The sequence below is a fragment of the Melanerpes formicivorus genome, unplaced genomic scaffold (genome assembly GCF_026170545.1).
Source record: "Melanerpes formicivorus ecotype bairdi unplaced genomic scaffold, bMelFor1.0.p_v2 SCAF_19, whole genome shotgun sequence".
Classification (NCBI taxonomy): Eukaryota; Metazoa; Chordata; class Aves; order Piciformes; family Picidae; genus Melanerpes; species Melanerpes formicivorus.
Genome location: NW_027142371.1, coordinates 9,714,472 through 9,739,280, shown reverse-complemented (window position 1 = coordinate 9,739,280; position 24,809 = coordinate 9,714,472). Strand labels below are relative to the sequence as shown.

General features: G+C 41.8%; 2 protein-coding genes across 6 annotated transcripts in view; one reads left to right on the top strand and one right to left on the bottom strand.

The window, feature by feature from the left end:
• SYCP2 (synaptonemal complex protein 2) overlaps positions 1-2,339 on the top strand; it is a 33,159-nt gene extending 30,820 nt beyond the window's left edge. The window contains exon 40 of one of the 2 annotated variants that reach the window (XM_068150037.1): positions 1,029-2,339. The gene's annotated coding sequence lies outside the window, so the exon portion shown is untranslated. The remainder of the gene's footprint in view (positions 1-1,028) is intronic. The other variant, XM_068150033.1, reaches the window with a different exon arrangement.
• PHACTR3 (phosphatase and actin regulator 3) overlaps positions 1,915-24,809 on the bottom strand; it is a 115,727-nt gene continuing 92,832 nt past the window's right edge. For all 4 annotated transcript variants that reach the window (XM_068150040.1, XM_068150041.1, XM_068150042.1 and 1 more), the window contains exons 9-13: positions 11,998-12,053; positions 7,863-7,924; positions 6,914-7,054; positions 4,970-5,046; positions 1,915-3,186 (exon numbers count right to left, since the gene is read on the bottom strand). In XM_068150040.1, coding sequence (XP_068006141.1) covers positions 3,171-3,186; positions 4,970-5,046; positions 6,914-7,054; positions 7,863-7,924; positions 11,998-12,053 — 352 coding nt within the window. In that variant the 3' untranslated portion in view covers positions 1,915-3,170. The remainder of the gene's footprint in view (positions 3,187-4,969; positions 5,047-6,913; positions 7,055-7,862; positions 7,925-11,997; positions 12,054-24,809) is intronic.

Genomic DNA, 24,809 nt, shown 5'->3' with positions numbered 1-24,809 from the left:
CTGAGCAGCCCATTGTAATTTCAGCAATTGCCTCACTCAGAGCAGGGAGTAGGACCCAGTGACCTTGGGGAATGACTTAGGCTCTTACCAGCCTCAATTAATCTACGATTTTGTGAAAAATACTTACTTTATCCTTATTGGAAATACCATCTGTGGAAAAAGAGCTTGTTGTGATAGATTTCTGTCCAATGTGCACAGGGAGCAGAATGCAGAGTAACTGGTGTTCTTGGATGAGAATTAAACTTCTTACAAATTAACTTTAATAACACAAGTCTGACTCTAGAATTTTTATATATTGAAATTGCCAGCAAAGTATTTGGTCCATCCCATACTGTACTGCCTATTTTTAATTTCCCTGTCTGGTATTTGTTTGGATTATTTTTGTGCCTGCAGTCACTGTCATGTCCACTAGATGGACCTCATGAGATGTGAAATTGTGTTTTACTGATCTAAATGTTATCTGTCTATGAAACAGTATTTTTCTATTTTTGACTGTACAAGGCTTTAAAAAGTGTACTGCAAAGCCCAGAGTCTTTTCTTCCAGTTAGTGGATATTGGAAACAATACAATTGCTATCTGTAGTGAGGAGTCATGATAAAATAGAAGTAAAAAATGTTACTGTCCAGCTCTCATCACATTAACTTCTAAACTTTGAGCAGGTACAATCAAATTTAACAGCTGTGAAGCATATCACACGGGAGTATTTGGAAAGCCAAAGTTCAGCACAGGGAGATTGCTTTCCAGTTTGTGGATGAGAAAGCCCAGAAGTCACCCAAAGCAGACACCTGAATGAAGTGATAGGAATTATGCACTGCAGGCCTATTTTGTTTTGTTTTCCATTAGGAGGCAGTAGCACAAGGGGAGCTTCCCAAAGCTAAACATGCCTTCAGTGGGTGCTAAGTTCCAACAGTAACCCACAACTATATATGGTCCCCTGAATGCTTGCAGCCTCAAAACAGCTTGGGAGTAGTAGTTAGCTGACAGCCATTGTGTGGGCTCTGAAGTCTCAACTTTCTGTCTCTTCCCAGACTGAAGCAGAAGAAAGGCTGGATGTGTGTGACAGAAGGAATGCTGAGAACGTGGGGAAGACGTGAAGTACATTGCTCCATCACTACAAGATGGTTAAGTCACGTTAGTAATAGAGTTCACAGGCATTGGCTCAAATTTGAAAAGCTACTTTTAGCTACCTTTAAAACATTTCTTTTCATTATATTTTCACCATCATTTAAATGTTTTATTCAATACTTTTATTACCAGTGAAAGTGTGCATTGTTGCTAACTAGTGTTATTTTCACTGACTGTTAGGTTTATAGTTAACTGTGAGTTATCTACTGTTCTCAAACTAAGAATGGTTCTTCTGCTGAGGAAACCTTTCTCCCCTTTCTGTATAGTATACCTGAGCTACTGTTACATTGTTGTCTAGAATTAAGAGTGTTTTATTAACAATAAAATTGGAACTATAGATATAGTTTACAGTATATTTAAAGGCTAGTTATAATGTTACATATTTCTGTGAAAAGCCAGCAAGTTGTAAAATCCCAATAAATAGAGGAAAGATCTTTGGGTCAATTAATTGGGTAAGTCAAGTCTTCAGTTGCCAGTCACATAAGTCAAACATGAAAAAGTTGTACAAAATCAGAGCTAGCTACAATGAAGCTGGCATGTCTCATTGATCCTGGGCACTGCCCCTGATTCCTCCATTTTAGCATTGCCCATGCAGATGTATTCTAAGTATTGCACTCTGTCTTACCTTCCATTCTTACATGTTAGTTTAGATAAAGACTAGCACTGTATCTGTGTTACCTGATCCCCACGCTGAGCAGCAGGAGGGGGATTGCCAGCTGGTCCATCCACTCTGTGTGTTGACTAGAGTCACCATCTTGCAGCAGTTTAGTAGTAGTCTATACAAACAACTTTACATACCATGTTATCTTTATTGTGTTCACATTTCATGGAGATAATCTCAATGGAGCTACAAAATGGAGAGTGCTTCTTTCAAGGTTTTAGCATTGAGTGACTTCCTGACAGGAAAGCAATTTAAACTCTTGCAAAGAAATTCTCATCTGGGGTGTGTATGCACCACTTTGTTGCTCTCATCAGGCATGCTTGCCAGTTTTCACTGTATTAGTTTTTCTTACATTTTTCCTTTATGGTATTTTGAGTTGAATTCTCAAATGCTTTTGGGCACCATGCATTATTAGAATGTCTGGCTTTACAGTTTTCTCAACCAGTTCTACTATTAATGTTTAGTAACAGTTTTCTTCTTGCTGTCAAGAAAGCATTAAAATAATTTGTTTTGCAAAGTACATTGATTGTTACATTTCAGTCTCCAGTTGTCCAGTTCAGTAACTCTGAATGAGAGTAACAGTGAACTTGTCATTCTTCAGAGGGCCAAAACCTTGACTAGTGAAGAATGACAATCACGTTACACTGTTTGGAACTGGTCTGAAACATTCCACAAGATGGAAGACCTTAATTAAGATCCTCCTTTTGAAGGTTGATTAAAGAATTGATATGATCTGGTGCACAATAACTGTAATCTCGTCCCAACTGTCCCTGGGGGGGAAAAAAAAAAAGCTTTAGGAAACAGGTTCATTTCCTGCAATAAGTAGTCATTTAATTAAAGAACAAAAGTAACAGGAATCAAAAATGCTTGCAGCTGTGATTCTGTTAGACATTATATAAAAAAGAATGAAATTATAATACATTAGTTTTTAGAACATGAACTTAAGTGTTTTACAAACTAATTGTGGTAAGTTCAAAATGTCTTGTCAATGTAATACTGAATGACAGAGCGTCATGTCCATTATGTCAGAGGCCTTGGAATGGTAAAGCCTGTACATGCACATCTCCTTTTCCAACGTAGGCTGCAAAACAGTTTAAAAGGAGTGTTAAAGGAGAGCAGTAGGTTCTTTCAAGTAGCTTTACTTCAGTCTTTTTCAGCAGACCGTCTCACTCTGCAGGCCACTGCTCTTCTGACTTCCGAGCAAAGTACATCTCTGCTGTTTCCTTCTGCATGTAAGTGCCGCAGAGGCTTCATCTGCAGAGTCCTTTCACATAAACATCAAGGTGTCCCGGACTGAACGTTAGGGAAAGACTCAGATATTCCCTGATGTGTGTCCAGCAGCAGTATCAAAAAGTAAAGACGGATTCTTCTCAGAAGAAAATTTCTATGGCCTGTGAAATCTAGGAGAGATAAGAGACATTTCTCAAGCCACTTGGAAATTACAAAAAGCAAACATCTATAATTCTATAAAATTCTGTGTCAGACAAAAAAATTGTGTGGAGTTTTTTAAAACCAGTATTCATTCTCTTTTAAGGTGCAGTAATGGTATTGAGCAATATTAATGACTTCATTTTTCACCTACACCTTTCTACAAGTATGCAATAACTGACTTGCATTTGTAGTTCAAGCAGTTTGCAGGAATTTGGGAGTGCAAGCAAAAATACAGGTCGATTTTTGGTGTTTGGTTGTTTGGTTTTTTTCCCTTTTAGAAATTAAGCCACAGTTTGTGATTGGTAGAAATAAGTCTTTATTGTGCAGTAACCTTGTGATTGTGTAAGAGCTAAGCAATGTGCAATACTGGGCTGATGTTTTGGAAAATATGAGGACATTGTGTTGGTTTAATGCACAATAGTCCTCTGAGTCTGTCTGTAATTTACTCTTGCTCTGTAGGCTTGTTCTTTTGACTGAGTTATGTAATTAAAGTCCCAATCATTTGTAATGCCTTAGCACTAATTGTAAATTGTAAGCCTGTTTAGTCCTAATATTCTAAACAGATTTCAAAACACATCACTGTAATCTACTTAAACTCTCCAGGTAGCCTCAATTAGAGGACTTGTACCTCACTTTCAGACTTAAACCACTGCCATCCCATTTGTTTTTTCCTGTATTTCATTCTATCAGTGCTGCAATGCCTTGCCACAGACATCAAGTCTGAGTCCTGTAATGTTAAAAGAACCCTAAAAACTTCATTAACCATCTGGAATTATATGGATAGTGCATTTATGACTCAGGTATTTATTTTCCTAGACCATCTTTTCATTGAGCTTCCAAAGCTCAGTTAAGCTGGGAGTCATCCCAAGTTCCAGAACATGAGACTGTACACCAAGTTCCTTCATACTGTGTTAGGTTGCTTATTTTAGCAGCAAGCACACCTGAGGATGCTTGCAGCCATGGCAAAGGTACACTGTGCCCCCAGCAACTCCCAGCATTGTGTGTTTACGAGCAATTGGACATGCTCAAGAGACCTAACAAATTGTAGGAACTAACTGATTGCTATTTCAAATTTTCCCCTTGCTAACAATGTCTTTTTGTAAGTAACAGTGACACTGAAATCAGTCTCACATTTTTTCCCACTAAGAAAATGGAAGTGAATGTTTTCATGCATGTTTAAACATAGTACCTGTCAGCAGTGCCTAGGCTCACATTGGCTCACAGTGCTGACATGAGATTGCCTAGGCTCACATTGGCCCAGTCACTGGGAGAGTGACAGGAGTCCAAACCCATTATCCCTCTTGACCTGCTGGACAGCCATCAAATGTGCTTGGGGGGATTGCACTCCTTGCAATAGCAGCTGGACCACCATTCAAGGGATACTGAGATCTACAGGCTGAATCTGCTGAGAACATGTGTCTGTCTTTGGGCTTATGGATGGCTTGCCAGGGTGTATAGAATGGGATATTTTTCAGTAGGACGTTGAAATGTCTGGAATAAGGAGGTTGCACACTCAAGTACATTTAATTTCATTGACCTTCATGTAGTGTCTTAAGTTGGGTTTTGAGTTTTAAAAAGGACTGGGTTATAGCCTACAGTTAATATTTTGTTGTAGCTGATGCTTTTTTAAAAACAAAGCTTCCTTTGCCTATTCTTCTCCCACATCTGCCATGTGAAAGCAAAATCCACAGATCTGGGACTCAAGCAGACTGTTTTTAGCAAGCAGTAGAAATAAACAGCTGGAAAACTGACCTTGTCAAGTGTTTGCTTGAGGCATGTACCTCCATTTCATTGCTTTTGTATTCATTGAGCTCTTTCCGAATTGCTGCCTGGAAAGCAGAAGGTTAACAGATGATTTTGTATTTGCAAGCATTGTAAACCACCGGACTACAGAGCAAAGCAAGAGTTTTCCAAAGCAGAAATAACAGGTACTGGGTATAGCAAAGGCTACTCAGCCAGCAGAGGTGATGAATTTCTAGGTTGTACTGACTGGTGATATGATACTTCCTGTCATTCAGTACTGATTGCTGACAGGGGCATTTCAGTCTGAAGCAATTCTAGCAGGAGAATAAAACCACTGTGCTTGTTGTCTCACTTTTAATAGGATCCCACTTAAAATTTATTAAAGATTAACAGAAGTTGCTAAGAAATTGATCAGCTGATCAACTGACTGCTATGGGATTTCAAGGTGTGACATTTAAACAATCAGGCTTGTCACAACTTGCAAATATCAGTCCGAACTGTGCTGTCACCTGTAGCCAGAGGATTACACAGTCTGCAATGAAGCAAATTGTTCTCTTTTAGTACTCAATACAATGAAATTTCAGACTAAAAAAATTACAGCATTCTTTTGTTTCACTGGGAACTGTGAGCAAACTGGACCATTATTATCAGATATTATAATATCAGATGTTATCAGATGTGGCTCGGTTGGTAGCGCATAAGACCCTTAATGGGAAGGTTGTGAGTTCAAGCTTGCAGTGGGCAGTAGTGTCCTCCCTACTCTAGTCATGAGGTCTGTGGTGACAGGTTGGACTCGATGATCTTTGAGGTCTCTTCCAACCTTAGTGTGATACTGATACTATTCAATTAGTGCTTTTGTAGATTCTTAGTGTAGTTTAGCCACCTACAATTATGAGGCTTGAGCCTCACGTTTTATGTTGGAGATTTAGCTTATTAAAAGAATAGGAAAAATAATGTCTGTGTCTACTCAAAGGCAAAATCTTCAGCACAAAGACATGGTCAAAATCCTGATCCTGAATTCATCACCATTTGAACTCCTACTTTTTCTTCTTAAGCTTATAAACCTGCCTGAGTAATGATACAAAACCAGTAAATCTAGAGAAAACCTTATTTTAATACCCAGTACATGCAAAAAACAAATACTTAATGCCATTGATTAGTATCTAATAGCTTATTCACCATTTTAGTGAGGTCAAGAGTATAGCTACTGTTGTAGAAATACATTGTTCTTCTCCTAGGTAAGGCCTCTAAAATTATTTGTTAATGGAGAATGAATTATTTGTTCTCTGTGTCTCAAACCAAATCAGTAAGTAATGATTCTGTGTTTGTCATTTCACCCAGTAATTGTTTCAGCATTTCTGCTTTTTCTGTTTGCTGCAGCCCTAAAGTTTTGAAGCTTATTCAGCAACTGTTCTCCCTGGAATCATGCTGAGCTATTTTTCTTGCTACTTAAGGACCTAAATGTGAAAGTTGAATCAGGATGTAAAGCAGCTGTGTAGCAGGTATGGGGTGGAACAAAACTGAGAGTTTGTGCTCATGGAAACGTAGGATCAAGTGACTCCTTGGACACTCATAGGAAACGAGGAAGGAAATAGTTGCATGTTTAGAAACCTAGTGGGGGATATTTGCACGTTTGGCACCAAACTTCCAGTCTGAGGATAAATGTTAATACTGCTTTGGCTGAAAATGTTTTTGAGCTGCAGTCCTAAAGCACTGAGAAAGATTGTGTCCACCTCTTCTTCTTTTCCTTTTTTTCCTTTCTAGTAGAGGGCAGCATTTCTATAAATGGCATTGGTTTATGACCATCTGCATTGGGCAGTGTGCTTTTAGCATACAAATAATAGTAACTTTTACAGAGATTAAATGCCCCAGAGGTTAAGTGTCTTTGCAGAATCTGATGTATGGACAAAGCAGGCAGAAAGCAGCAATATGCTACTGCAATTATGGCAGTACCTTATCTGCTGCTGATAGTCTTGTCCATGGTTTATCTGCTCGTCTGTCGTAGTCCTGTGCTTTTGCCACTTCCACGTAATCACTGAATCGAATCAGGATTTTTCTGTCTCTTAGTTCATCAACTGTAGGTCTCTGGTTAAGCTGTATTAAATAGTTTTGAAAAATAAAGGCAGAGTTAGTAACAAACACACCAATAGAATGTGAAACATCTTCTGCTTCCCACCCTTAGCTCAAGGTGCACTTCTGTATCTAGAATAAAAAAACCCTCCCCCTGGAAATTCCAGAGGAAGAATGATCCCAGCAGAGAACTGGTAGGTGAGTGATCATGGCTGAAATGGAGTGGTGGGCTACAGCAGAGTGGATTTATAATGAACAAAAAAAGGAAGATGCATTGATAAAATGCATTTACAATATGTATAGGAATTGCAATGAATGTATTATAATCTATGTACAGCAGTGTATGCTGCAGAGCTTTTCTACTGCAGTCAGCAGCAAATAGTCTGTGTAAGGTTTTCAGGACTAGATCCCCTGTAAGAATTTCAATTTGTCTTTAACAAGTTATGACCATATCTGGCTTAGAATTCCAACAGGGATTCCTAGGAACAACAATAACACAGTGGAGTTCTGATTCTAAGAGCACCTTAAATGCAAAGAGAAATGTGCTGTGGGAGCACACCTGGTGCTCAGCAGGGAGTCAGCTCTGCTGATTGCTATACAGAATGATGTAGTCCTTTTCTAGCAATATAGTTGGAAAATCTGCAGTGTGCAAGCAAAAAGCCATATTCTGATTAAGTTTATGTATGAATATTACACTAAGTTTCATGTAGCTGAGATAAGGTAGATGTTTTTATAATTCCCATTGCTAAGACACCACTGTGTCCCTGACTGGTTGATGTCATGTTACCTTTGCTACATTTCTAAACTAATAGAAGGTATTGAAATACTTTACCTTTCTTGTCAGTCTCTGTTTGATTTCCCTTCTTTCTTCCTGTTCTGTTTGATCATTTCGTTCTGTGGAGAATATAAAAGGAAACAAAGGTGACTTTACTCATGAGGAGTACTGGTGTTTTCCAAAGCTCCAGGCAATAAAAATTAGAGCACAGAAATAGTAGCTAGTTCTTAGTTGTGTGTTTTGTTCGCTCAGCACATCTCTCTGGTCCTCTATGAGAATCTGTAGTTACTTCTCCGTAACATACTGGTGCCAGTGTCAGCTTTTCCTGTGCTCTAAACCCAAAAAAAAGATTTAACATAACAACAAGCAACCAAAAAATTGTCCAAGTGATAAATTTTAGGAGAACAAAAATATTCTGTAGGTAATCACCATTTTTATGTCTGCATATTGCTGGAGCCATTCATTGCTGTTTAGCTGCTGGAAAGAGTTATTGCAGCTGCTCCAGGGAAACTATGGTCTTTCCTGCACAATCTTATTCTCAGGCTGCACCTTCAGATGGTCACACTGACAGTAGTTATCTCTGACTTGGATGGGGTTTTTTCCTTCTGCTATTCACGGTATGCCACTGACACTAGAACCTCTTCATCCTCGTGGGGTTTTCTCTTGTAGCGTTCTGTTCTAACCTAAGCAGCTTTCCTGTGTGTTGTGCCTATTGACATTCAAGCCGTGATAACTCCCACACACTGGAGCTAAAAATAGCCTGGAGTGCTGTAACACTGTGAGAAATGCAGTCTTTGCCTTGGGAAACCAGTTAATGGTGTTGCTATTTCCAGTACTATCTGTTACTAAATTAAGGCATGAGCCTATGACCTGAACAAAGCTTGAGACCTAGAGAAAAATGTTCAACCATTCTGAGATTCCTCTAGGTACTACTGTGAATTTTTATTACATCATTTGCATGAGGTATTTCCAGTGTTAAAGCACACACTTGATTTTTAATATGCCTCCAAAAAAGCAGTAGCACTGCAGATGGGTTTCCCAGATGCTATTTTTAGTAATGAAGCATTCTTCTCCTTTATTTTTATGCTCATTAGATCGCATTGAAATGCATAATTTAAAATAGAGAATTGTGGGTAGCTACAACTGGTTATAGTAGGAATGTAAATCAAATTAGTCTAAAATGCTCTAGTGTGCTGTATTACAGTTTGGTGGCAAGGGACACAAATGTAACAGAGAATAGGACAGCTAAATTTAGTGCTGCCAGGGATGAGCAGCTATTTAAAACTGGAATGTTTAAAAAGGAGAACAGGCTTTAAAAAGCAGAATGTATTCTAAGGTGTGGAGATACCTGTGAGAAGTTACTAATGCTTCATTCAGTTTTAATTCACCCCTTTAGATACTCCTATCTGCTTGGTTTTTGATCAAAGAATTTTCTGTGGCATAGTGCCTTTTGAAGATATGACTGTGATATGCACTGAGAGAATTCCCAAAGCAAAGCCCCAAACACACATTTCTGATAAAAAACACTTCTCCAAATGTACTGAATGTGTGTTGTGACCCATTTCTGTGAGACATTCACTCAGCTTCAGTACTTATTTCCAGCTTGAAGAAGTGAAAGATTTCTTTTAGAAAAAAAATAAACCAAGCTGTGATAGGAAATGCTTGCAAGGGTGCTGTAAAACTCAGGCGTTATTACAGACCAACCAGAGAGATCTCTCCCAGCAGCATCCCTCTGCACTTAGATCCATTCATTAGTGAGGGCTGGCTTCGTAAATCTCAGTGGAGAGACACTCCCAATTATGAAGTGGCATGTGCAATACTGTAATTCATTTTGCTGCTCTCTGAGTTCTTCAGGGAGCTCTCCACTGTGCATGACACTAGAACAATTGTGTTCAGAATGAGCCAGGGACTGTACAGTGTGCTTTAAGAGAGACTGCCTTCTTGAATGGGAGCAGCGCTTTCTGCTGAACACAGGAAGAACACGTTAATGCCTGGGTCACAATTTTAGTCACGCTTTCTGGTAAACCAGCAGCGTTTCCACAGTTAAAGGACTTGAAGCCAACATTTTCATGCAGTTTTGTTGATCTAAGTTTGCATTCTATTAGTTTTATATCTCAGAAACATCACCCTAAGGGAGGTAAGAAGTCACTCTTTTTTTTTTCATCTTACCAAGATTTGTTTTAAATTAACATAGGAGTAGCACTTAGGCACTTGCAATATGCTTCTCATTTTGACAGAGTTGTACAGATATGACTTACTGGTCCTTAACACAGCTTTGGGGGTGGGATTGCTTCCATTTGCAGTATGGATGAGGAACATCAAAGATATCAGGAAACTTCTGATGCAACTGTACAAACCCTTACAATCTAAAGGAGCTTGTAGTGATTTCACTGAAGGGCATTGGTACAGCTACAGCTTTGCATGTCAGACCCAATCCAGGTGCTTTTAAATTCCCTAATGAAAACGTTCCTGGCCCTGTTAATAAAAGGAGACTTTAATAATTTCCAAATTCACTCACAGCTGAGACTAGAGTTGTTGCATCTGTCCAGCCTTTTGCAACTGGCACAGCTAAGTGATGACCTCAGCTCAGCACAAGACACATAGCTTTTCATATAATAGAAGAGCTAAATAAAATAGAAGTGGTTCTGATCTCAGCTGAACCTGTGTAAAGCCTGAGCAACTGAGCTGAAGTCAATACATTTGCTCCATGCTGGGAGCTCTTTAAATGAGATACAAATCTAGACCAGTATGTTTAGCTGGCATTCAGGAAATATCTTTAATTCTGCTTTATCTTCTTTCTGCTTTATCTCTCTCTAAGCTCATTATATGAATGTATTCAAACTTTTTATTATTAAAGCTGGTCAGTTTAACCCAGATTAAGGATGTAACCAGTACACTTCAAAAAGTAAACATAAAGGAACAGATTTTTTCAGTAGAGATCATCTCTTCCTCTGCCAGGAAAAAACCCAATTGAACAGATTTTCAGAGCTCCTAAGGCACTAACTCTTGAAAATCTGGCCCCACATATTTCAGAATCTTGGGTTACTGCTCTTGTCTGTTGTGCTAGGCAACTGGTGAAGTTAGGCCAAGTCCAGACAGTCACATTTGCAAAGAACAGATCTTGCTTCTCGTTTTGCTCTGCACATGTTGGATATATCTAATTTTACCATATGTGATGTATGCGTTGGAACAGGACTAAAAATACTGATAAATGGAAGTGGAAGCCCTTTGTGTTAAAACTGAAATGAAATCCCCAGTAACTTCAATGGCAAGACCACAAGGCTTTTTCTATCTACTAATAAGAAAGTTCTGAGACATTACCTTGTAGGTAATGAACTGTAGGTAACTTTTTTTCCCCTAGCGAATTGCAACCACATTAATAACTAATGATACATTAAATAGCATAGGCAGCATTACTTGTATGACATAAGCTTCTGTGGCTTTGCATTTTGTGCTTGTTTAATGAGAAACAAACTATTGTTCACAGCAATCTGGTTTCTGCCTTTCAACGCTAAACAGATGATGAAAATACCAACAGCAGAATATTTTGAGCAAATGGCCTCCTTTTTTCTCCTGTCTGAGACCCATAATGGAGACACAGTCAAAGTTCTCTCTCACCTTCCCCTAACTCAGAGGATTTCCAGCAGTTGTAAGGAAAGTGATTTTGTTCATCACTGGTTAGATCCCCAGGTCAGAACACCAATCTTTGGCCAGACTTGCAAGTTTCTGCCTTACATCTATTTGAGAACATTTCCCTGGGGCAGCCTTTATAACAGTCCCCTACTAACTCTAATTTGTCAGAACTTGCTCAAAGAATCACATCTCTGCAAAGATCCTTTCTCCATCCATTTTAGCCTTGGTGGCTAGTGCCCAGTTTGCCATGACAAATGACAGTCCGATCGTCACCCCACTGTGTGACACTAAAATTGTAATCCCCTCCTAGACATCCATACCAGTGTAATCAGAGTGATAATTGTTGGCAAGCCTAAAGCTGAACAGGTCAGTCTTTTCCCTACTAAATTGCTTGCCTTTATCAAGTTGTAAATTCTGCTTCCTGCAGGATTTCAAACCCATGAGATGTAAAAAAAAAGTTTTAGGTACAGAAAATAATCCCAAGTAATGGATTTGTTTAAAAATATTATGTTCTACAGCTGCAGTCCCAGGTTTCAGCACTCACACAGAAAATACTCACGTTTAAGGATATTCCTTCTTTCTAGCTCCTCAACAGCAGGTCTTTGGCTGAGTCGCCTGCGGAAAAACACCAAAATCACATTTTGTACCATGCCTGTTTCTTGGAAAGTCTGCAGTATTCTGAGTTCTGGTTGGTGTTTTCCTTAGGGAGGGGACTACACAATCCCTCTCCAAAACTCAGGAAGAAAAATATACAGGAATCCTGGCACCAGGATGCTTCCTTGTATTATTTTTCCCAAAAGTCAGCAATGCAGGTAGAAGTTCTCCTCTAGTTTGCTCTGCTGTCAGTGAAACACTTCCCCAGATTGTGCATCCTTTTCACCATACTTTCCAGGCAGTCACTTGGAACCAGTGCTCCCCAATGGTTAAATTCACTCTTGAGAGGGTATTTAAGGTGGTTATCAAATCAGTTTCTTCTGTAGCTATCAATGTCTCTACCTTTTATTGTCATGCAGTAGCCAGCTTCCTTTTCTGTAGTAACACCGATGGTGCACCCTGACAAAACGCAGACTTGCCAGAAATAAAGCTTTCCCGTGGTCTCCTGACTACACATCTAACAGACCAATCCAGCAGCTCTTCTCCTGCCTGCTGAATAAAATTCGTGTGCTGCTCACAGCCTCATGCTGTCTGAACGGAGTGTCTTGTGCAGTTTCACCTCCCCTTTTCAGTAGTGCTGCTTCAGGATTGAGTCTTAAAATCATATGATCAGTGCCACGGCGATTTTATTCTGCATACTAAATGAGACTTCCCCAGGAGACACTGGTAATGTCTGCAGAGAATCTCAGGTAACTGAACCCCTCCCCTAGGCACGCACGCACACACACACACACACACGGAGGCTGCATTTGCTTGCTTTCAAGTAATCATCTAGCAAGCAGATCGGAAAGAGTTTACGATGATTTCTGGCCTGCCTTCTGGCAACATTAACAATTCTCATCGTCTCCTTTTCAGCAGATGTTGCCAAGCCAGAGATGAAGTTACAGAGACAAAGAAATACTCAGAGCAGAGACCACACTGCAAACCACTGCTGCAGTAGTTATCCCTTTATTGTGTATAGGGAATAAAGGAATGATTTTCAAGTGATGCTAGAACAAGATCTACGTCTTATCAAATACAAAAGAGATGAAAAAAAATGAGGGAATTGTTAACAGACTGCAAAGGAACTGGTGAAAGTAACTGATTCATTTTTCCTTGCTTTATAAGCCTTGCCAAATATACCTTCAAAATCAGATCTCTATTCATAAGTTATCAGAACAGCAGCTCAAAATATGATTGCAAGTCCTTATCCTTTTTAAACTAATTTCCCTGAGATCACTGGGAAAGCTCTCATCTCTGGCAGCAGGAATGCATCACAACTACTCTACCAGATTTACACCCACAGAAAACTTCAGATGAGAAACTCTTCTGCTTACAGCCTCTCATTCTTTCTACCTAATATTGCATCACCTGATGTACTTCTCCTGGTCTCTGGATTTCTCTTTGGAGTAATGGGTCAGCAGTGGAATAACCCAAACTGTAACAGGAATGATGCCGAAATGCCCTGCTAAAGGCTTTGACCATGTATTTTCAATTCCTGTTACCCTCGGACTCCTTCCTCCTCCCTCATTTCCCTGTATTGTCTCAGAAATTATACAACTCTGGCTAGGTTTTGTTTGAGAGAGATTAATGTGCATTTTATAATATAAATCAGGGGAGAATGACTTACTCAGAGAGCTTATCTGCAAATGAAAGGTCCACCCCACCTGCTGCTCACATGCCTCACTCTCTAGCCACTCTTAATTACAGCCCTTCCATGAGAGATTTATAGATTCTCCCAGAATCTGTATGGAGGCCCCTTTTAAACTGGGGGATTAAAAGCCTAGCAGAAATGATGAAAGCAGTGCATATGTATAGAAATGCTCTTTCTTTTCTTCTTTTTTTATTTTTGTATATATATTAAAATATGCAGGTACAATATGTCAAACCTCATTTTCCTTTTGGCTGATCCACTGATCCACTCCTGGAATTTGCTACCCTATTAGCTTAAATCAAGGGATGCCAGAGATGAACTGGCAGTGCCTCAGTCAAGGTGACTGCAGCTGCCTCAGGAAAACTGAGCAGAACTGGAGGCACCAATGTCATGTCCCTGTAAATGATGTTTGGATACAGTTCAGATAGTTTGCTGTACACATGTCAGTGATGTTCCAGACCAAAATCTGAATAATGTTGAAGCAGTTACCAGGGTGGGCAAGGGGCACACAACACTACATAGACAGCTACTTAAGTTCAGAAAAATAACAAAGTTTTTGTGTTATTGTTGTTCTGTGCAAAGCAAGCACAAATTTTCAAGTAGCAGGTGTTCTTCAGCTCTTTGAGTTTGGGGAGTGTTCTGGGAGTATTTTCAGATTACCTTTAGAATGTTTTCTCCAGTGATTTGGCCTCAGAAAGGTAAGTGGATAAATCTGTATGTTGCCATCTCTCAAAGCCAAAGACTTTGTCTCTGCAGTGTTACTCCTGAGGGTGAGTGGTGCTCCTCTCATTGCAGGTAAGCTCAGTCACTTGTGGCTCACCCCAAGAACACCCTGCAGGTATGGCCATGTGCATTCTTGGTCTCAAAGTACCTTGGGTGCAGGGAGTCTGCACATGGCCAGGAGGTACTTGTTTTCTCCATGTAGTGTGCACATGGAAATGCAGTGATGTCCATGACTACCTCTGAGGGGGGTAGCAAATCTACACGTGTCTGGCTGTTTTCATTGACGCACTTGTGCAGCATCTAATTGTAGCCAAGCAGGCTGCCCAGGGAGAGAACGAGTCCTGCCCATACCAGCCTGATGGGTGGGGAGGTCTCTGATGGCTGGGCTGGTGGACTGGGCTGCAGCCTTCCACTGCAAGAGTCTGGTTTGAGGACCTACTAATTAACATTTGACACATGTACCAGCACAGATGCTGGAGATGGCTTAAAGGGGAAAACCTCTAATTGCTACTCCCCTTTGGAGCAAAGTCACATGCTCATGAGCCCAGCGACTCTCACATGTTCCTGTCACTGCTGATCAATAGATCAATATTTACTTCACACAGTCAGATTGTCTCCTTCGCATTCAAGGAAATGAAGGTACTGGGACCAGCATCACACTAGGGTTGATACAACTGTCTGTTACAGGAGACTGAATCTTCAGCACTCTGAGGATCTGCATGTCAGTAGGATCCCAGGGTATACTATCAGATGGGCAATGCATCAACGTGTCCTACAAGCAGGAGAAGCTGCCAAGTTCTCTGTCCTCATAGTTAACCTCAGCAGTGTCTGCTTTGTCCGTTGTGGGAAATGCATCTCAGCAAAGCCACAATAAGCTGTGGGCTTGCACAGGTGGGCACAAAATAGCTGATGAGAGACAAATTTGGAAGAGGTACAGCCCACCTCTAGGTGCTTGGGTCTATGCTGACTTCCCACATCTCAAACAGTCCTTCCTTTGTTTTTTCTTACTGTACAGTCTCATCTGCCTAGCAGACCCTAGCAAGTGTTCAGTGGAATCCAGAGCAAGAACAAATTGTGTTCTTGGTTTGTGGGGTTTCTTATCTGTCCCCAGAATGTCTTCCTTTCTTTCCCAAATATACTTTTGCATAAAGTCTGCTTCATAGTATCTGTATGTATGATTTTCATAAAATTGGATTTCCTTTGGATTTGTAGCTGAAGCCAAAAGCCATACTTCTGAGTCCTGGTCCAGGTCTCTCAGTTCGATCCATGTGACTCTAATAAGCTTCTACAAAGGCAGGGGTGTGTGGGCACGTGCATATGCCTGTGGACTCTGGGCTGACAGGTGAGCAATCAATCCAGCCTTCAGTACGTGTGCTGTAGCCAGCAGCAATTGTATTGATTGTCTCTCGTGACAGGTGGCTTTGCAGATAGAGTTGGGAAGGGAGGTGGTGGGGAGGATCCCTCTCACGCGAGAGCTCCAATCCAGGCAAAGGGAGGAGAAATGGGAGTGCCTTGTGCTTGCTCACCATAAAGCAGCTTGAGTCTACTACCCATCAGGAGGTAAAGGCTCTGCCACTTAAATTGGCAGCTCTGTTACCAGAACATCATGTTCAATTCAACAAGAAGTTTATTTTCATCCTTCCTATAAGTAGCTGTGAAGAGGATGTGTGCCAGAGCTTTGAGTCACCCACGCACTGCTCTGTGGCAGTGCAGTACTGCTTGCAATATACAGTTATGGGTAGTAGTAAATCTTTGGTAGGAGGGACTTGCCTTCTACAGTCTGTGCAAAATTAGAAAGGCAGACACTGAGACACAAACTTGTTTTTACCCCAAGGTAATTCTGGAGCATGTAAAAAGTGGCAGCTGGGTGATGTGCCAGCATTTCCTATAACACGATAGGGTCTCTGCCATTCTCTGATAGTGGGAGACTACAGAGCAGTGTGAAAGGGTGAGCTGGCATGGTAGATTCTGAGCGTTGCATACAAAAACATTACTGATTTAAAACTGCCCCATATTTGTGTCTATATTCCTATTTTTTGCATCCCAATACAAAACCTGCCTTTGCATGCCCACTAGAAGACACTGAATAAATGCAGAGGCCAAATATGTTACCTTAATTACCCATCTTATTTCTTTGTTTAGCCTTTAGTTCTGTCTCGAATTTCAAGGCTGCAAATCAGAAAGCATTCAGTTGCTTATGTTGTCACTCATCTCCCAGGCACTCACAGTTGTCCACCATTATAATTTCTGTGATATAAGCCCTGCAACATGGAGTTCAGATTTCATTTGGAATAAAAACTGAATACTTGCCCAGCATGACCCTTGTATCATAACCCTCTGTCCCTGAACAACCTCCATCCTTGTGACAGGTTTGTTATTGCATTGTGTTAGTGATAAGCACTGTGTGGGCTGAAACACACCAACACAGGCAGGAGCTAATTATGTGAGAGGATTCAAATGGGGAAGGCTTTACAGTAATCACTGTTTTCACCACCTGTGAAAGTCCTGCTGCATTTGACCTTTGGTTTCGTGGTTTTCTCACTGTGTGAGGAAGAATGGCCAGACAAGGCTGGAAAGCAGAGCCCGTCTCTCAGTTCAAAGGCCTAATGCAAAGCTCGGTGAAAGTGCTGAGCATTCTTCCATCATCTTCAGGAGGCTCTTGCATTCAGATCTCTCTCAACATGCAGTTAAGGACTTTTGGAGGATGTTGTGGCACATTGCAGGACCAACATATATGAGTTGTCATTTTTAGCTGAGCTAATGGTTAATATACAAGAAACAACCCACCTACACTGGGGTGTAAGTATAATAACTGCTTACATTGGAACAGGAGCTTTCTCCTCTCCCATCCATCTGCTCCCTCACTCTGTGGTTTAGCAGAGCTGCTAGACAATGGATCTGTCCTGTTTGTAACAGAATTAAAATATTTAATCATCAGGGTGACAAAAGTACAACTGATTAGTCAGGCAAAGGCATGCTCACAGTCTGTAGTTTGATGAGTGTTTCTTGTGGTAGCAATGTCAGCATGAGCAGTGCTATCACTTGCTCTTGCTTCTGCTTTGCCTTGCAGCTGGGCAAAGAACTGGCTTGGGGAATACATTCAAGTTAAATATAGCTCAGTCAGAAAAACTGCTGAAAGAACATCCTCTTCAAGTAAGAGTAGAAGTGGTGCAGACTTTCAGTGCAGCTCCTCGTCTGAAGTCTGATGAGGGCTGTGTAAAAATGTAAGTTGAAGGGTCTTCCTACTGAAACCACATGCTGGTTATGATCTGGGTCACACTGTGCAGGTCACTGAAAACAGTGAATAATGTCTCATTGCAAAGCAATATCAGTTTTTATTAATTTCTTTTTCTCTCTCTGAAGCAGGAGGCAAATTTGAGCACAAAAAAAAAAAGAAAGAAATAAAGGGTAATTTTACACATCTCACATTTGGGCAGACTGAGAGCAAATCCCAGGGTTTTAATTCTATCCCATTATGTATGTATTACCATTGTATTATTTTAAATAAAGACATCTGCCACTGCTGAAGTGACACTAAAATCAACTCTGACAGCAACTGCTTGAAGCAGCAGTAGGGAGTCTGCAAGTCAGTCACTAGCAGACAAGAAGCAAATCTCAGCCTAGAGGTGGGGACTGCCACTTTACTGAGACTCCCAACACCTCCCAATACTCCTGGGTGCTTATTGGCTAATGATTTGTACAAAAAGAAAACAATTAGAAAATAAAGGAAGAGAAAAGTTTGGTTGAACTTTATAAAATATGCCTAATATAGTACTTGATCTCCTTCAGTGTGACTGAGCCTGGCTTGCCAGCCACCCATGAGCCCTATAAAATAAGTGTCTGCAGTCTCATGACTCAACTTCCAGGGCACTCAGGAATGCAGTTTTAGCCAGTACAGACAGAGGGAACAGGGACAGGAGGACGGAAAGACATGTCAGTTTGGACTGTAGCACTAGCTATGTTTCAGACTCCATCAAACAGGGATACTGTGCATGGATGGACTAGTCCCAGAATGTCCTGAATTCATCTTGGCTGCTCACTGTTGCACAGCTAGTATTAAGATCCTGCAATATTGTCCACTTAACCTACAAACAGTTGTCCCTACCAACAGATGCCACTGCAATGTGCAACTGTGGGATTTGGGTCACTGGAAGAAACCACAGCTTTGGATTTGCACAGAGCAGACAAAGAGATATTGGTATGTATAGCTTGTCAGCCTGCCTCTGCTGACTGTATGTAAATTCTCCTCCACCCCCCCCATTTAATGCAAAATTATTTGAGAATAGCTGTTCTTGCCATGGATACAAGCTGCTGAAATCTTCCCCATGCAGTGTGAGCTCTGGAGAATACACTTCTCTCTTCCCTCTAACCTGTATTTGTATACAAAGGACCTTCTGGCAATCTGCACGCTCTGTGAGGTGGCAAATAAACATCTGCAGGCACATTTGCCATTGCAAGATATTGCATAAAGCTACAGCAAGGATTTACCCCAGAGCTTAGTGGTATCAAACTGTGTCAGCCTACTAACCCAGCAGCTTCACACCCTGACAGGAGAGGGCATGTTGTTGTGCTTTGCATACTCTGTGCCAAGGGACAGCTTTCTTAATTGCTGAAGTAAATCAAGGCAAATGCAGTGCTCTCTTGGCTTTATGCAATCCCTAAAGAAAAAAACAACACTAAATGGTAGTGATTGCTAGAGTTACAAATGCTTCTGGGATAGACATTCCCTGCTGGGACCATATGTGTAACTGTACACCTGCCACCAAATGACAGGAATCTCTCTGGGAACGCTCTCCCTGGCAACACTAGTACTTTCTAGTTCTCGCCTGTCACTCGCCCACATAGCATCCCCAAAAGGATGGGATATCCCTCCCTTCAGCTAGCACATCACCATCTGTTGTACTATTTTCTGTTTCTCTCGTGCACACTATTGTTAGCCCAGCGTTTTTCAGCACAGAGCTAGACCAACAGCTTGCCATCGGGACAGCATTAACCAAGGCTGGCCAGAGCCACACAGCCTTTGCTCACAGCATGGTCTGAATCCTGCTTCTTTCCTACACTCCCATTTATTTTATTGTTATCTTTTGCCTTTTTTTCCTTTTTTGGTTTTTTGTTTTTTTTTTTTTTTTGTTGAGATGATCAGCTGATTGTCATTGCCAACTGTGCTCCTGTTTATCAGCACACAGAATGAATGAGGATTTCTACAACTCAAAGACGTGGCCCAAGCACTCTGTAGGGGTGTGGTCACGACAGGAATGATTTTGTAGTTACTCCACCAGCAGATCTCACAGCGCTCTGCAAAGCTGCTCTGTATGGTTATCCCTATGGTTATCCCTATTGCACAGAATCACAGAATTAACCATGCTGGAAAAGACCTTCAAGATCATCAAGTCCAACCTATCACCCAACACCATCTAATCAACTAAACTATGGCACTAAGTGCCTCATCCAGTCATATTTTAAACACTTCCACAGACAATGACTCCACCACCTCCCTAAGCAACCCATTCCAATGGCCAATCACTCTTTCTGAGAAGAATCTCTTCCTAACATCCAGCCTAAACTGCAAAATTGTTTTAGAATCATCGAATTGTTGGGGTTGGAGGGGACCTCAAGGTTCATCCAGTTCCAACCCCCCTGCTATGGGCAGGGACACCTCACACTAGATCACATTGCCCAGAGCCACATCCAGCCTGGCCTTAAAAACTCCCAAGGATGAGGCTTCTACCACCTCCCTGGGCAAACCGTTCCCAGGTCTCACCACCCTCATGGTGAAGAATTTCTTCCTAACATCCAATCTGAATTTACCCATTTCTATTTTTTTTCCATTCCCCCAGTCCTATCATTACCTGTCCCTCACTCACCCCATTTTAACCCCAAACACAGAGCACCTGGGCTCTGTTGGAGTCTCCTCCCACCCCAGGTGTGACCACTTTGCCCTCCCCACCCACTCCCCTTTTTAATCCCCTCTAGGAAGGGCAGAAGTCCCAAACTGAGCCCATCTGGGCTGAGGGATCCTCCTCTCATCACCGGTGAGTGCCCATGCTGCACACTGGGTGATGGTGGTGGTGACAACAAAGGCCGGGGGGCCTGGTGGCCCCCCGGTTAGGTAGGAAGAACATTGATGGCTTCTCTAGTATCATCCATGGGTGCTGGCTGGGCCTCCTTACTGGGGTTGAGCTCCTCTGTGTAGTATCTTGGCTGGTGAGGGTCTTGCCCCCAGCTCTGGGATGGGTGCAAAAATGGTGGTGGTGATGGAACAGGAGCTGTTTAGTCATATGATATTATGCTAATTACACTATTTTTACCTGGAGGGCCCTTGAGTCGGCTCTCATTCAATAAATCTCTGCCTTTGTGCCTCATTTACAGACCATTTCTTCCCCCTCACTGCTTCTTTTCAGAAATAAGGAAAGAAAGGAGGTAAAAAAGCAATAAAGCGCATCTGGAAAATGCATTCACTTATCAATCAACTCTGAACAGGAAGCCTTCAGGAACAGGGGCAGGCTGGAAAGTGAGAGTCACTTCTTATGAATCACAAGACAAATGTCATAAAGGCTGCATCTTCTCCATTGTGGTTATGTTTCATGATAGTAAATGCAGAGGGGGAATAAAAAGTTCAAGCTGGCTTGGAAATCTCAGTCACGCTTCTCTACAGAAAAAATCAGTAAGAAAGGGACATTGTGACAAGTGAATCCCCATCCTTCTTACAGAAATACAGAATTAACCTGGTTGGAAAAGACCTTCCAAATCATTGAGTCCAACCTATCACCCAACACTCTCTGATCAACTAAACCATGGCACCAAGTGCCTCATCCAGTCTCTTCTTAAACACTTCCAGTGATGGTGACTCCAGCACCTCCCTGGGCAGCACATTCCAATGGGCAATCACTCTCTGTGAAGAATTTCTTCCTAACATCGAGCCTAAACCTCCCCTGGTGCAGCTTGAGACTGTGTCCTCTTGTTCTGGTGCTGGTTGCCTGAGAGAAGAGACCAACCCCCACCTGGCTACAACCTCCCTTCAGGTAGTTGCAGAGAGCAATAAGGTCACCCCTGAGTCTCCTCTTCTCCAGGCTAAGCAACCCCAGCTTCCTCAGCCTCTCCTCATAGGGCTTGTGCGCTAAACCCCTCTCCAGCTTTGTTGCTATTCTCTGGACGTGTTCCAGCAAGTCAGCATCTTTCCTAACCTGAGGATCCCAGAACTGGACACAGTACTCAAGGTGCAGCCTAACCAGTGCTGAGTACAGGGGCACCATGACTTCCCTGCTCCTACTGGCCACACTATACCTGATATAGTGTGGCCAGGATATAGGCCAGGATGCTATTGGCCTTCTTGGCCACCTGGGCACACCTGACTCCTACTTACCACCCTCAGACTCCTATCTGGGTGGACTGGTTTCAACCCCTTACCCCTTCAAATATAGCTTAAAGCCCTGTCAATGAGTCATGCCAAGTCCTTTCCTAAATCCCTTTTTCCTCTGTGGGATAGGCTATTCTCATGTGCTAGGATCTTTCTCCCCCTCTGGGAAGGATGTACTCCATCTGTTGCTAGTGGACCCAGCACCATAGAAAGTTCCCCAAGAACAAAACCCCCAAAATTCTGTTGGTGGCACCAGCTGCTGAGCCACTTCTTAATTATACTGATAAGGAAAACATGGCAAAGTGTTTTGTGGGGAAAACCAGACTGGAAGATATCCAGGGGATTCACTTTCCCACCACAAATGGTATTTTAGTGATTCTGTTTTCCTGTATTTCTAAAGGGGGCTATGTCAGGAGTATGATTGTTACTTGATGCCACAAAGCCTGGCACTGAGTGTTACAGGCAGGCTAACTCATGTGAAAATGCAGAGAGGATTTGAATGCAAAAATGTCATCCTTGCATTGTCTGCTATTCCCCTGGGGCTTTTGGGACCCTCCCTAGTTCTGTTCAGAATCCTGTATTTAGTTATGGTAGTATAAATCCAATAAGAGATTGCTGACTGATTTCAGTCAGGACAGAACATTCTATGCTGTTGGTATCTGGATTGCTCAGCTGAATAACATGGAAGAATTTAATTATGTAGCATTTCTCATTGACCTGAACATTCAGCTTTGACATTACTGATATGACCTGTTGTGATACAACATGCACTGCCTTTTACTGTCAAAGTACAAGGCTATGACCCTAAACCTGTGTAAGGTCTCCGTGCTCTTGGGAAAGGATTCTCTTTTACCACATCCATGTCTCCTTGGAGTTGCTGTCTGTCTGCTGAGTGACTGCTAGAAGAGGGATAAGCTAAGCAGAGCAAGGTAAAGTGACAGTGACCTCATCAGAGCTAGAACAGGCCTTGACTAGAGGCTAATGACCTCCATCACACAGTCATTTCCTAAGCTTTTGTAGCATGCTTTTTGCCTTGCTGCTGATGCACAGCAAGTCTCTCAAATGCTACATTTAAGTGCTGGCTTTCTAGTCCCCCATGAAGTCCCTGCTAAGCTCATGCTTCCTGCTCTGATCATCTTTGGTATTTTCACAGAGCTGTCTCTCACTATTATGTTTTTCCTTTCTGTCATAAGCAGGCTGCAAAACCATTTTAAACTCAGTGGCATGATGCCTATAAATATAACTCTCCTTACCATGTTAGTACTGGTTTGTTTAACCTTTTCTTGAGAAGGAGGCTTTTTCCCTTGTTGAGTGGCATTTGCAAGTACTGCAGCCACTCCCTGTGTTAATTACAATAATAAGGCTGCAGTGGAGCCTGGCTGGAATATGGCTTTTGCAGACACCTACAATTAGCCTGATCTCTTTGCAATAGAGAGCACTCTTTGCTGCTAGCTGGAGAGACTGTTGTGAGATCCTGGCTCTTAATAATTTTTTAACCCGATTTCTGAAAAACTAATGAAGTAGCCATTCCAAATTTAATTTGCTTAATGAATATGATCATCTCAAGCAAATGACAATGGCTGTTCATCTGTGAGCCATGCAGCCATGATTTTGGAGGGCTTTTTTTTTTTGGCAGCGAGGTGCTCAGGTTCCCATTCTGGTGTTTGTCTCTCGACCAAGCTTTATTTTGTATAGTTTTAACAAAGTAACTGCCACATCTTTGTACACCAATGGACTGACTAGGTAGAAGTGGCTTCTTTCTAATGCAGTTTAAGAGTCAGATTTTACCAACATGCTGATTCTTCAAGCAGGTGTGTTCTCCTAGCTACCTTGACACAGTCCCCTGCGTAAGTGGACTTTCAACAGAAGGAGGTCCTCAGACTCTTTTTTATTTCACTGGATAAATACTTGAGCTTGGATTGATAAATGTGGGAGCCCTTATTTGTCTTCTGGTGTGTTACATGCAGCAGCTAAAGAAAATATATGAAATAAGAGTGCTTCCCTGGGGGGAGGGAACAAAACAAAACAAAACACGAAAAAACTCTCCAGAGTCTGGGGAGGTCAAGGAAATGTGCTGACCACTTGGATGAGCTAACTATCCTTAAAAACAGATACTGAAGGAAACTTGCAGTGCTCTGTTTAACCCAAGTAGCTCCCAAGCTATACAAACATGGCAGGCCATGGCAGGGGGGTTGGAACTAGATGATCCTTGTGGTCCCTTCCAACCCTGAATGAAACTATGAAACTATGAAACAAACAGGAACAACCCCTTCCTCCTCAAACCTGCAGCTTGCCTGATGGGCACAGGCAATGGAATCAAAAATATTCAGCTGGAACTACATTTTAATAATTAATCCAATTGTGCAATATTTATTAAGTAGTGCTTAATTAAAAACAAGGACCTTCTGTTCTGACTTGGTTTCTCTCCTTCCTCCCCCCTTCTCCGACCCCATTTCTCAATATTTATTTCTTTCATTTTTCACCCCACTTACCTTCTCTAAGGTTATTTCAAAAAGGTAGAAACTGCACTAGGCTGACCCAGTTTTTGTGTATGAAAGCAGCAAGCCCAAGCCTCTGATTCATGAGGGGAATGAAGATCTTGAATGAGCCAAGCTAAAGAAGTTGTGCTTAGAGCTGCAGGAGGAGGGAACTGTAGTAACTCTAGTAATTTGGAAGGCCAGCAACTGCACTGTACGAATTGCAGTTTCCTTGGATCCCATGTGGTGAGCCAGTTCTTGGAAGAAAGTCCAAAAATATGCTCAAATTCCTCATGCAAAGGTGCAGATGACTCATCTGACAGCGCTGCCCCATAAATCAGCGATAACGTACTGCGGTGGTACCAGCCATATGCCCTCCAGTATGGTGTGCAAATGTGACACTGCACAGTAAGGAAGCGTTCGCTTTTCCCTTCCCTGAAATGAAAGCCACACTACAGATTCTGTGGGAGAAGTGAATTCTGTCTACTTGGGTATTCTGCAGGCAACTCACAGCAACAGTTATGGTG